General features: G+C 35.3%; 1 protein-coding gene across 3 annotated transcripts; it reads left to right on the top strand.

Moving 5' to 3' along the window:
- Nucleotides 1-10878: 10878 nt before the first annotated feature.
- LOC145797509 (uncharacterized) lies at nt 10879-14445 on the top strand. Of its 3 annotated transcripts, none has more exons than XM_082884772.1 (4): nt 10879-11948; nt 12767-12903; nt 12983-13058; nt 13156-14445. In XM_082884772.1, the coding sequence occupies exons 1-4, from the start codon at nt 10925-10927 to the stop codon at nt 13164-13166; spliced, it is 1248 nt and encodes a 415-aa protein (XP_082740898.1). In that variant the 5' UTR covers nt 10879-10924; the 3' UTR covers nt 13167-14445. The 3 variants fall into 3 exon arrangements, 2 of the variants coding, with proteins under 2 accessions (XP_082740898.1, XP_082740897.1); XR_014339056.1 differs by having other exon boundaries at nt 10880-12695; XM_082884771.1 differs by having other exon boundaries at nt 12983-13236.
- The last annotated feature ends 211 nt before the right edge of the window (nt 14446-14656 follow it).

Below are 14656 nucleotides of genomic sequence, written 5' to 3'. Positions count from 1 at the left end.
TTATTCTATGTGTTTATAAATGTTTTCCAGAAAATGGGCCCAAGAGGATTGGTTTTGATACATTTAAAACTTGGTTTTGGCTTGGAGGTGCAATCTGGGTTTTCCAGATTTTGCCCTTCCGCTCGAGCGGGGAAAGTGACGCTCGAGCGTGAAATCCGAGCATCCAGCATCTCTCTGCACTGTTTTACAGTCCGCTCGAGCGGAGGATTGGGCGCTCGAGCGGAGTCATGTCTCAAGCTCGAGCGGGCGTCGAGCGGAGATTTCACCCATCCAGTACTTTTACAGTACGCTCGAGCGTGTACCTTTGTTGCATGACCGCTCGAGCGGGGAAACTTACGCTCGAGTGGGACTCTGTTTTTCTGAAAATGTTTTTAAATGTGCATCTTTGCATCCTCATCCCATTCTAGGTGTTCTTAGGCCTAGTTTAAGACATCTTGTTGAGGATATAGATGTAGAACACACCGAGGCATTAGGGATTAAGTTGTTATCTTTCCCAACTGTGTAGCTTAGTGTGTTCAATCTGTTACCTGTGTAGGGTTGGCGACTGGGGAGACACGCTCTAGCATACTGTAGCCCAAACTCTGTGAGTAACAATTGTGTAAAGATATGTTCAAATGATTATCTTCTGAATACTGAACTGAACTGTTTACCGAACTGATATTGTTTACTGAATGAATGTATGTCCTATCTTCTGAACTATATTGTGGCATCCTTAGCACCTACTGTTTACTGTTACTGTTACAGAGATCTCTGTCGGTTCCCTCGTGGGACCACTACTGTTTACTGATTGATGGCCATCATTACTGTTCGGTCTTTAAGACCTACTGTTTACTGCTATGCTAGTGGATGTACCACATATGATGGAATAACTGTTCTGAATGAAAGACTGAATTATTGTTTAATGAACTGATTTCATTACTGTAAGGACATTTCATTCATAACCCCTTTACGCATTATGTTATTCACTGGGCTTTAGCTCACTGTTTATATATATATATAGGTGCTCAACCGCCAGATCGGAGCTAGGAGCGTGGATTAGACTCCAGTTTTGTCAAGCCAGCCTTTGTGCCTCACTGAGAGGTTCCGAGTTGCCATGCTATGGCTTTGGGGTGTCTTGTTTTTCCCCCGTCTGTCTCCATACTGTTTGGATTACTGTATAGACTGTTAACTGCTAACCGTACTGTTATCAAGGGATTAGGTCCTTGTACTGTGTGGCTGTAAATTTTGTATAGACTGTACTGTATGTATATGTGAATGCATGAAAAATCTTTTGGCATACAGACTGACACAGCTCAATGGACATTATTCATTTACTGTATTGGCTTCCGCCAGGCCCTGTACTCTGTTTTACTGTACTACTGTTCTGCAGGCCTTCGGTAATCTCGGATTACTGGCCGGTTACGGTGCTAAACCCATAGGGCCGGGTTTGGGTCGTGACATATCCCCTGTAAGCATCCAAGAAGCTCATCATTCCATGCCCTGAAGTGGCATATACTAACTGATCAATTTTGGGTAGTGGAAAACTGTCCTTAGAACAAACCTTATTCAGGCTGGTGAAATCAACACAAACCCTCCACTTACCGTTCTTCTTTGTCACTACCACAGTGTTAGACAGCCAAGTAGGGTAGTTCACCTCACGAATGGCTTTGGCCTCCAACAGTTTGTCCATTTCCTCCTCAACTGCCTCCACATGAACCAACGTCAACCTCATTGCCTGCTGAATGATAGGTTAGCCGACTTGTCCACATTGAATCTGCGGCAGGTGACCTTGAGATCGATGCCAGGCATCTCATATAGCATCCAAGCAAACACTTCTATGTTTTCTCGCAAGAAAGTTTCCAACTCATTCTCCTCCTCCTCGACCAAGCCTGAGTTTAAAAAGAAGAATCACTCTTCTTCATCTTCTTTCACTAGAATCTTTTTTAAGGTTTCTTCACTCTTGTCGGTTGGTTCTTTGTCGACGTCCTCCAGGATCTCCATGTCCCCGTCATCAATTTCTACTATTTCTATTTTTCGCACGTTGTAGGTGGATTTCATTGCTGCCATAGAGCAATTTTTCGCCTGCACCTGATCTACTCTGACCTCCTTAATTCCATGCCCCGTTGGGAATCGTAACAGTTGGTGCAATGTTGAGGGAATAACCCTCATTGTGTGTAACCATAGCCTTCCCAAGATAACATTGTAAGGGAAGTGGGTGTCAATTATTGTGAACTCTGCGCTAACCTTCTTGGTGCCTGCCTGTACCTCCAAGTTTATTGCTCCCAGAGGCCATGTCGGCATTCCATTGAACCTAACCATTGGGCTGTTGGACTGCTCCAAATCATCTTGATAAAGGCCAAGCTCCTTATAACATCGGACATACATGATGTCACAAGAACTTCCCTAGTCGATCAAAATACGCCTTACCTAGCATTCTCCAACCTTGAGGGTCACCACCAGAGCATCGTTATGTGGATGTTGTACCATGTCTAGGTCTGCCTTAGTAAAGGACACCATCGGTCCCTGGTACTCATTTGTCCTAGGCCTCTTTTGCTGGACCTGACACACATGCTATAAGTGTTTTACCTTTTGGGTCTCTCCTCGTATATCATTCTTATTAACCTTCGAGTGGATCACAGTGATCACCCGAGGTTCTACTTGCTGTGGTTGTGGCGAAGGCGGTGCTGCCGGTGCCTGGGGCAGTCTTGCCTATTCTTCCCTCATTCTAGCCTCATCTACTAGGTCCCTCAAGTGACCCTGTCTGACCAGGTCTTCCAAATGCGTCTTTAGGGCTCTGCACCCCTGAGTTAGGTGCCCATCCTCATTGTGGTAAGCACAATGCTTCCATAGGCTTCTCTCTATAAACTCGCTAGAAATCTTCTCTGGCGCCCTATAATACAGTTGGTTTCTAATCTTTTCTAGAACTTTATAAACTGGGATTCGGAACACAGTGGTGACTGTTTGTGTAGCCCTCAGCCCTATTTCTTGCCTATTATATCCAGTATTACCTCGGCCTTGCTTTGGTGAGCCGTTTCTTTTTTCTTGCTTTGGTACCTTTGTTCCTAGCATATCTTCTTCTGCTCTAGCATATTTCTCGATCCTTGCCATGAGCTCTTCCATCCTCTTTGGCGGAGTCTTCGGCAGCGACTTCCGAAGCATGCAGTCATCCTCCAGGCCATTCTTAAAAGACATAACTGCCAACTCCTGGTTGCATCCTGGTATTCAGTTGAACACCTCATAATACCTTTTTGCATAAGCCCTGAGGCTCTCACCTTCGCCGATTTTCCCAAAGGATGAGGGGAACACCTTGCACAGTAACGATTTGTTCCCGGTATACAAGGCCATTAAATTTAGATATAAGCCGACGTGAAAGTTCAAATCGGACTTACTGTCATATATCTGGAACCTTGGCATATGGAATCTTTTTGGGGCCTCAAACCTATCCAGCTCTACTGAGAACGACGTTCTCAGTTTGACGAGTGATGTGACCTCGGCATTCTACCACTTCCTTTGGAGGTAGTCCCTCAAATCCTCATTAGTCCGACCAGGAACTCGGTTGTCAACGAACTTCAGCCTTTTTGGACTTCTCTTCATTCACCGTGTCAAAACAAAGTTCATTTCCTTGAATATACCAAGGTTTCTTAGCATAAGTTCCCTTGGTACGAGGCATCCTCTGAAACTCTCATCTCATTGACTCTGTTCGCCCGACATCCTGTGAAGGTCGATGTGAACGTTTCTTCACTTTGTCATGCTAAGGGACTGCTGGGATTGCTTTCAGCCCCCCCTTTCTAGGCGTCGTTCTTGGTTGTTGGAATCGGCGTATCCTTCAATGGAAATGGCAGTTGCATGACGTTGTTCTGCATCATAAAGTTGACAACCGATTACAGGTCTGCCAACTTGTTTTCCATTCTTTCATCTCGCCATCCCTCCTCAGGCATTTATTTTTCCATACTTGGAGGTCGCTTTCGTTGTAATACTCGTCTTGGCCTACCTTCTTCGGTGCATTTGTCTCTTGGCCAACGTCTTTCTCCCCAGGATTCTGTTCCTGTAGCCCTTCATCACAGTTTTCGTCCTCCATGTTAGGATCGGCATGTTTACCACTCCCACTAGGGATGTTGTCCCTAATCTTCTCTTTCTGCTCATCGTTGGCCATCTATTCTCCTTATGTTCCCACAAACGATGCCAAATTGTGGGTGTTGATTTCTGACCACACAACCAAACGGGAAACTCAGCTGGAGAGCACCGGCAGAATAGATTAAGCCCGAACAACCTGTCACAGAAATATAAGAATCCAACGATGGTTCGTCCACCTGGGGGCACTCCGACGATCAAGTCAGTAATCAATGTCTCTCAAAAATAGCAAATTGTGCTTAAACTCACAAGAAAAAACTTATTACTCTTAGTATATCACACATACCTCAGACCCACGAGGATGCCTTGCTTTTATAGTCAACACTGACCTGATCCCTGTAAAGGCCTAACTTCAATGGGCTCAGGCTCAATGCCCATCTTAAACTCCCAGCTACATAGGGATAAACTTCCTAAGAGCTTTATCTTTATCTAGACTGAGATCCTCCCCTGTTCTTGGACTCTTATCCCTTATCCGCTCATCTCGAATTCTGATATCTCCGCAGATAACCTCAGCCTAACCGAGATCACCCCGGCGTCAGGACCAGGCCACATGGCACCTTGGCTAACACTCCGGCATCACCTTGGCCACGTGCTGTCACTCACAAAATGTCCCCACAGGTATAGTATCATGTTCTGTGCCTGTGAGGATTTGTTTCGAATTTATTTTAATGATTCAAATCGTTTATAACGTATAGTTTGTTAAGTAGATTATTCATAAAAATATTTAAATTAGTTAGACATCTGTAATTTACAATAAGATCATGTTTATGTTTAAGAAAAATAAACAGTTAGCATGATTTTGATAAATTCTTATAATTATTATTCGGCTTGATCATGGGCTTATATTTGTCCGATTAATTTCTTTTTTTTACACAAAACATATACTTAGTGAATCTTATAATATGACGGTTCAAATCATTAAAATATAATTGGAACAAACCTCACCAAGTGGGATAGCATCACCCCAAATCCCCTTCAAATGATGTGCACACACCTTATAACTAAAGGGTTTGATTGACAGGATTAGAACATTGGATTGAGATTATTAATCCATGGGTCCAATGATCCCGTGTTTGTTTTGAAATTTTGTTTCATGATTATTAATCTAATGGATAATTAGTCTAATAAATTTGTAAGATTATTAGTAGCGGGGTAGGGGTGAGATTACATATCCTGAGCTGGAAAATAAAATAAAAAGACTCTTTTACCCTTGACTAAAAATTAAAACACTTATTATTTTTATATAATTTTATATTTTAGAAGACTAAAAATAATTTTCAAAAATTTTAAAATATTTTTTGATATTAATTTTATCAAATCGGTTTATATTTTTAAAAAAATTAAAAAACAAACCAAACATGACCTTTGTATTTTTTTTTATTTTGCTTTTATTTATTTATTTATAATTTTTTTCAAAATCACGTTTATGAAGAAATTTTGATAAAGTAAAGATTGTGAAGAAATGTTGATGGAGGGTAAGATTGGAAAAGAAAATAAATATAGCTGTAATTCTACATTCATATGTTTTTTTATCTAATACAAATCAAATAATGGACAAGGGAATAATTTATCCTACTAATCCAATTGGATAGTGAATATCACACTAATTTGATGGGATTATTAATACCTTCACTATTAGTCTTGTGAATCAAACATGGTCCAAAAAAAAAAAAAAGACATAATATTCAATGTATTTAGTTTTAATTTTCTGAATTCCATTTTCTAAAAATTGAGTTTTTTGTTTTTTGTTTTTTATTTTTAGTGAATATTTTAAAATTTTAAGCAATTTTTTTTTTTTACTGTTTTAGATGTATCTTACTTATATGTATCTAAAAAGTAAAATATTTGTGAAAAAATATTTTAAAAAATTAATAAATACACAAAAATATGAAGAAAAAAAAGTACTTACTTTTTGTATTTTTGGTATTTAGTGAGTTTTTTAAAGATTTTTTTTTACAAATATTATACTTTTTAAATATATTTATGTTAGGTGTATCTAAAAATTTAAAAAAAAAATTAAAATATTAAAAAATTCAGTGAAAAAAAAAATATGAAAAACAAAAAAGTAGAATTTTTTGAAAAATGAATTTTGAAAATCAAAACCAAACAGAGATTAATTTTCTGAGTTATAACTAAAAAAAATCATAACTAAACACAACATGAGGTATAACTAAAAAACTCATGAATCATAACTAAAATAATGTTATAACTAAAAAAAAAAAAAATGATCATAATTAGAGAAAAAAATTACATAACTACAAATGCATATAGTACACCCATTTTAAAGGGGTATATGTATTAAAATTTCCCAATAATAATCACACTTCACTTTGGAAGCCTTACTCTTTTCTTTTCTTTTCTTTTTATAATTGTTTTATTTTATTTTTATCATATTAATTGTAAATATGATAATAATTACATTAAATTTTGACAAATTATAGAAACCTAACAATACTGCAATGAAAACCCATAATAAATGAAAATAAATTACCCATTAAAAAAAATATTATAATAGATTTGAATTATTGAATTGAATATTCATTCTATTTGAATATTTTAGAGAGATTTAGTGGAAAATCCCCTTTCATGGACGTATATCCTAATATGTCCATAAGATATTTTTACATTGCAATAAGTCCGATTTATTTGAACTTATTTTCCACTAGATCACTTTTCCTATATTGGAGGTTTTTGTGGACTATTGTACCCAAGGTTTAAAAATGCGGTGTTACATAACGGTTTCGGTGGTAGGCACTATACGTTACCCTCGATTTTGCGGTGTGATTGAAATTCACAGGTGTATCGGCCGTTACGGCCGTCGTAGCGGTCGTAACGGTGATGTAACGGCCGTAACGGCCCGTTACGAACGTTACAGGGCATCTTTAGCTGATTCTTTTCAAAAAAAAACAAAAGAAAAAACTGAAAAGGCTGAAGATTGATGTCCGATACACATCCACAAATTTTCAAAAGAAATAGATGTACATACCTTTAGCTTTCGTCTTTTGCCTTTACAGCCCATGAACCATTTTCAATTGAAGTGAGATTCCACAAATTTTCATATCTGAAATGCGGATGAGTGAGAAATAGAGAGAGAGAAGAGAGAAGAGGGAAGAGGGAGATGGAAGAGATGAACCTCTCTGCTAGCTTGATCTTGCCTTTGTGCTGATCTTGCCTTTGTTAGCTTGATCTTGCCTTTGTGCTGAACAATAGTAAGTCCAGAGTTTGATCTTGCCTTTCTTTATCAAATTTTATTTGCTCAGTAGCCTCTCTCTAGCTTCGTGGGGAAGATAAGCACTGCCCCTTTCTTTATCAAACTGTTGACTTCACAGATAAGCATTTGTTTCTTTGTGGTCTCCAATTGGCCAAGATTATTTTATTTTATTTTATTTTTATTTTTTTTAAACAATGATTTCAAATTTTAAATTTTATAAAATCTATAAAATTTATGTGATATATTTAATAATTTTAATTTAAATATATATATAGAGCTATACACTTATTTTTAGTATTTTATATATATTAATTGGAGATTGATTTTTTTTTTTATAATATCTAAAAGGGTTTTTTTTTTAGGTCCCTGATATTAAAATTTTATAATATAAAGGACATTTAATATTTTCATAATATCTAAGGTCCCTCAACATTGATCCAAAGAAATTCCAGTCCAGAGAAATTTCAGCCCAGAGAAATTTTTCCCAGAGAAATTCTATTCAGAGAAATTCTGGACTGCATAGAGAAAATCTCACATTTCTCTGGACTTTCCAGAGAAATTCACTTCGACCCAGAGAAATTTCCCTCTCTAACTCAGAGAAATTCACTGAAAACCAGAGAAATTCTCATCTCCAATCCAGAGAAATTCACTTAATCCAGAGAAATTCTCCCTCTCCAACCCAAACCAGAGAAATTCTTCCTCTCCAATCCAGAGAAATTCCAATTTTTGTGATTGGGATGCCAGAGATAGAGGCAAATTTCTCTGCTTTAACATCATAGGCAACTTTATATACATCAAGAAGATAAATACAGAGGGGGAGAAATGCAATGAAGCCTATTATATTACATATATACATTACATATATATATATATATATATATATTATTTGTACTTTGGTGGCGGTACCATCATCTAATTTTCCTGCTTGTGACATTGACAGTGCAAGCATTAATGAAGCCATTTTTTGGCTTACTAATGTAGTAATAAGTTCTTGGGAATTAAGGAACCAAGCGCATCCCTTGTGATGTGTTTTGACGGATTTTAAAGATCTTAACCTTGTGGTAGTTTTGATTGTTGATTTTGTCCATGTTCACTCTGTTCCCACATTTATTGATACTGATTCTATGCATGTTTTGGTTGTGGAATATCTTTTTGATTGTCCCTTCATATAAAATGAGATTCTATTGTTTTCTTCAGGCTGGTGAATTTTTCTACTCAGCCCAAAATAGTGCTACAGCTCGGCAGAGAGAATTCGGATCACAGCAGATTGGTGAAGAGTCCTTAGACACTCCTCTGCTATTGAAGCAAGTAAAACTTGAGCTGATATATATATATATATATATATATATTTTGTTTTTAGTATTGAGTGAAAAATTTGTTTTCCTTAGAGAAAATATGTCTTCATGGTGTGTTATTTGGTGTAGGAAATGACAGCTGATTCATCCAAGCAAGTCAAACATAAACAATACCTGAGAAAGGGACAAATTGAGAGTGTGAATCTGAGAAGCTCTTACTTTAAAAACCCTGAAAGCTCTGAAAGTTGAAATTTGGGCAAAAGCTTCCTTCTTTCGTCATCAATGAATGTCTCGTGTGGTCTGTGAATTGCAGAGAAATGGTGATGATGGTGGAGGAAAGGCGCTGATCTGAAGGGAGAGGCGATCTGCGAAGTTGATCTGAAGGAGGGGTGCTGGCAACAATAGTGGAGGAGGCGATAACTACGACGGAGGTCAAGTGATGAGATCGGGGAGAGAGAGATAGTGGTGGGAGGGGGTGTGGAGGACCTTAAACATAATAAAATAAGATTGTGGATCTGTTACATTATCAAATATGGAAGAGGGACCTTAGACTAATTTTTCCTATCTAAAAATCATAACACATTTAATTATATGAATACATTTTATATATGTCAATTTTTATTGATTTTTTTTTCTTGCAGGTTATTCAAAAAGATAACAAATACTCAAGTGATTGAAGCCCTAAAACGAACTATGTATGAATTTTTTTCTTCATAATTTATTTTTTAATTTGTATATGATCACATTACCATGTAAACTCCAAATGTATAAAGAGTAGTTACATTTTTTTTTTATAATCATTTCATTTAATATTTAATTATAAATATTTTTTATTTTGTTATTGTAATGTGTTGTGACAACAATGTTGAAGTCATTTTTTTTTTTAAATATCTTTTTTAAAAAAAATCAATACCTCAAAAAAAATTATTTATAATTTATTTTTTAATTTTTATATGATTATATTAGCATGTAAACTCCAAATGTATAAATAGTGGTTGCATTTTTTTTATAATTATTTCATTTAATATTTAATTATAAATATTTTTTATTTTGTTATTGTAATGTGTTGTGACAACAATGTTGAAGTCACTATTTTTTTTTTAAATATCTTTTTAAAAGAAAAAAAAATCAATACCTCAAAAAAAATTATTTATAATTTATTTTTTAACTTTTATATGATTATATTAGTATGTAAATTCCAAATTTATAAATAGTGGTTGCATTTTTTTTGTAATCATTTCATTTAATGTTTAATTATAAATATTTTTTATTTTGTTATTGTAATGTGTTGTGACAACAATGTTAAAGTCACTATTTTTTTTTTAAATATCTTTTTAAAAGAAAAAAAAATCAATACCTCAAAAAAAATTATTTATAATTTATTTTTTAATTTTTATATGATTATATTAGCATGTAAATTTCAAATGTATAAATTGCAAAAACAACACACCCAGTAGTTAGGCTAAAAGTAAATGTAAGGAATTCAAGTTCCAACCAGCTTACTTGGGCTTGTTTGGCCCTAGTTGCTTTGGGCCTTTATATGGTTTGGTCCTGAGTTGAATTTGGACCAAGCCTGACAGTAAGCTAATAACATGTATGGTCCAATTAGTTCCTCCAATTTTAAGATTAAAAAGAAACCTTAAAAAGAATATATATATATATATATAAATTTCTTCATAATTCTTTTATTTTTAAAAAAATTCTCTATGGTCCAATTAGTTCCTCCAATTTTAAGATTAAAAAGAAACCTTAAAAAGAATATATATATATATATATATATATAAATTTCTTCATAATTCTTTTATTTTTAAAAAAATTCTCTATGAGATTTTAATTGTTCCTTTAGGAACAAACAAATTTTTTATTTTTAACAAAATGGAAAAGGTTCATTTGTGTATTTTACAAATAATTGTACATTTTTAAAAAAAAATCTATGCGTAGAATAATTTTAAAATTCTTAAAAAAAAACACACTCTTAACAAAAGTATTTTTCATTTCATTTAAGTTATGCGGAATAAAAGTAAAGGTCACATGTTGCTTTCAAGTCACAGTTGACAATGAGTCATATTGATATATATATACGAATTTTACACTTTTAATAAATGCACGAGATTAGCACCCTTAATTACCAATGAGTCATGTTAATTTTTTTTATAATCATTTCATTTAACATTTAATTATAAATATTTTTTATTTTGTTATTGTAATGTGTTGTGACAACAAATTTTTTTTTTAATGACAAAATTTGTTATTATAATGTGTTGTGACAATAAATAGTGGTTGAATTTTTTTATTTTTATTTTTTGTAATGCAGAATTCAAATTCAAAAATGTCACGACAAAAGGGTGCCAATGATGAACCCCCAAGTGATGATATTGGTTGGAAATTTAGAACTCAAGTTGAAGGCACTAGGCATCATATTATTTGCAAAATTTGCGGACATCACATTAAAGGTGGGATTACGCGTTTCAAACAACATTTAGCACATCAAACGGGGCAAGTGCATTCTTGTCCTAATGTTAGTAGAGACGTGAGGCAAGAAATGATGAAACATTTACAAAATAAGAAAATGAGTAAAGCAGACAAACAAAAGAGAAAAGCTGAATTGGAAGCACATATTAGAGGAGATGATCTTTATGATGAGGATGAAGGGGGAGATTTTGCAGATCTTCGAGATGATGACTCTGACTCTGATCCAGAGATGACTAGGGCTCGACAAGCAAGTATTCGTTCACAACAACAATGGGAGGAAAGGCAACAATTTAGACGAGGTGTTGCAGGTCATGGATCACAATACGATGTAGGTGGTAGTTCTGGTGCAGGGGGTAGTGGTCAAAGATTGCCTAAAGGGTCAGGTATTGCTAATGTTTTTCGTCGATCACAATCCGTACGTGAAACTGGTGGGAGTGAACGTAATTGGATTAAGCCCAATGCTCCTGAAACAAGGTTGAGAGCAATGGATGTAGAACTCCAAAAGTGTAAGAGTACAAAGCAACGAAAAATCTCTACAATGAATTTACAAAAGTTAAAAGAGAGATTGGGACGGGCAGTGTCCAAGTTTATACTCTATAATCGTATTCCATTCAATGCAGTTGATTCAGAGTATACACAACCCATGCTTGATGTTGCTGCTGAAGTAGGGCCAGGAGTAAAGGGTCCTAGTGCTTATGAAGTTTCTGAAGTATATTTGGGCATGGAGTATGATGAAATGACAGAATGGATAGGATCATTTAAGGGAATTTGGGAAGAGAGAGGTGTATCCATCATGTGTGATGGTTGGAGCAGTCTAACTCGGCAACACATCATCAACTTCTTAGTGTACTGCAATAGAGGTACTATATTTCACAAATCAATTGATGCCTCTAATATTGTTAGTACGACTGCTGAATATTATTTTGGGTTGTTAGATAAAGTTGTTGATGAAATTGGAGAACAATACGTTGTTCAAGTGGTAACTGATAATGAACCTGCATTGAAAGCTGCCGGTAAAATGTTAATGAGAAAAAGGAAACATTTATATTGGACAGCTTGTTCAGCACATTGTATCGATCTCATGCTAAAAGACATAGACAATAAGAAAAGTGTAGCAAAGGTGATTGAAGATGGTAAAACCATCACCAATTTCATTTATAATAGTGGATGGGTGTTGGATTTAATGAGAAAATTCACTGGAGATAGAGAATTGATTCGACCTGCCATCACTTGATTTGCTACAAATTTTATTGCCATTGAGAGTATTGTTAGATATAAACAACAATTGAGAGCTATGTTTAATAGTGATGAGTGGAAGAATTCTAGATGGGGGAAGGCAAAGACTGGGCAGCCTTACAATGTGAAAAAAATTATTTTGGGAAAGGAGTTTTGTCAGAAAGCAACAGAACTTTGTAAAGTTCATGAGCCCCTAGTCAGAGTATTGAGGTTGGTTGATGGGGATGAGAAGCCAACAATGGGTTTCATATATGAAGCTATAGATAGAGCAAAGTTGGCAATTAAAAGAGATTGTCGCTACTACACCGACTATTGAAAAATTATTGATACTCGATGGTCTTTTCAATTGCATCAAGATTTGCATGCGGCTGGTAAGTGTTACGATTTCAATTATAAAATGTATATTTATTTACAATTATTAATTGTCTTCTTATTTTTGAAGGATATTTTTTAAATCCTCAATTCCAATATGGTGTTATCTCATCCAATGAAATGATAAGAGAAGTGATGGATGGACTTAAAAAAGTCATTACCAGACTGGAGCCTAATATGGATGCTCAAGTGAAAGCAACAAATCAAGTACGTACCAATTATTTAAATTTTAATAGTAATAATCTACTTTTGCAAATGTTACTTGTAATGATTGTCCAAATTGTAGTTGTTGCTGTTTCGAGATAAACAAGAAACTTTTGGCACTCCTTTAGCACAAAGAGCATGGAAACAATCAAATCCAGGTTTTATTTTCAAAATTACAAATTTACAATATATAAATACTTAAATAATTTTCTATCATATTTTGACTTATGTCTAGTGTAATGTAATTTTGTGCAGCTGAGTGGTAGATTATTCATGGCAGTTGTGCTCCTGAACTTCAAAAAATAGCTGTGAAAGTATTAAGTCAAACCACCACATCATCTCACTGTGAACGTAATTGGAGTACTTTTAGTCTCATCCATACGAAGACAAGGACTAGATTGAAATATAAGAAAATTCAAAGATTAGTCTTCATCACCTATAACATGAGATTAAAATTGAGACATGTTAAAAGAAACAGCCAAGAGGAGATTGATAGGAGTTTTAATCCTATTAACTTGGATTACATATTTGAAGAAGATGATCCAATAAGTCCATGGATAGAAGAAAGGAAAAATCCTTTACTAGATGGTGTGGATAATTCTGAATGGCTAGATTTGGTCTCAGATGATGGTGGTGGTGGCGGCGATAACGACAGCAATGGCAATGGCAGCGATGGAAACGGTGGTGGTGGCACCCATAGATATCAAGCTCGACGCACTTCTCAAAGCTCAACTCCTACTCCAACTCAAAGTGATAATAGTGGTGGTTTAACACCATCTGATGGAGGAGGTGATGATGGTGATGGTGATGGCACTTCTCACGGTGACGGTGATGGTGGTGGCGGCGACAATGGTGGTGATGGCGGTGATGGTACTAGTTTTGGTGCAGGAAGTGAAGATTTTATTGGAGGATTTGGATTATGTGATGTTAGGGAACATTATGATATTGGAGAACCTGTTGCACCTTTACCCCAACTACCTAGGAGGTTTCGTGGTAGTGATACCCGTAGGAATGAAAGAAGAATAAGAAGTAGAGAACAACAGCTTGATTCATCTGATAGTAGTCATAGTTATCCATATCACCCTTATCCATCCAATAACACTGATAGCCAGAGCTATCCTTACCCACCTCAACAAAATTATCCTTGGCCCCCTTAACAACATGGTCCTTTAGGATACGGTTTGCCAAATTATCAACAAACTCAAGAAGGGTATGTTGATCCTTTTCAGCCAAGGTATCCATTTTCTCTCCCAATGCACGAAACAGAAAGGGATGACATGATGAGCACATTTACTTATATATTTCCTACTGGATGGAATGAAGGTAGTAGCAATCAAGCTCAACAATCTGATTCCCAAGATGCACCACGTCACTCATTTTGATGGGGTGAAGGTAGCAGCAACAATCAAGCTCAACAATCTGAATCTCAAGATGCACCACGTCACTCATTTTTGTGGTGACATTATGTAATTTTAGTAGTAACATTGTGTAAAATGTACTATCTGTTATTTGTGATTTATGCTATGATGTTATGTACTTTGTCAAGTTCTTCCATTATGGATGTATACTTTTTTAAAACTATTTGAGTTAAAATGTACATATGCTTCCACAAGTATAATAATTAAAAATAATTTTATACATCTAAGTCCAATAAAAGAAATTTTTTCCACAAGTGTAATATGGATTTATAACATATAAAGTCATTAATTATTGAAATAAAATGTAAAAAAATCATTTTCTAGTGATTTAAAAATAT

Source organism: Camellia sinensis, chromosome 8 (genome assembly GCF_055761805.1).
Source record: "Camellia sinensis isolate YWXY chromosome 8, ASM5576180v1, whole genome shotgun sequence".
Taxonomy (NCBI): Eukaryota; Viridiplantae; Streptophyta; class Magnoliopsida; order Ericales; family Theaceae; genus Camellia; species Camellia sinensis.
The sequence above is the reverse complement of the archived record's forward strand: the minus strand, read 5'-3'. Positions and strand labels throughout refer to the sequence as shown.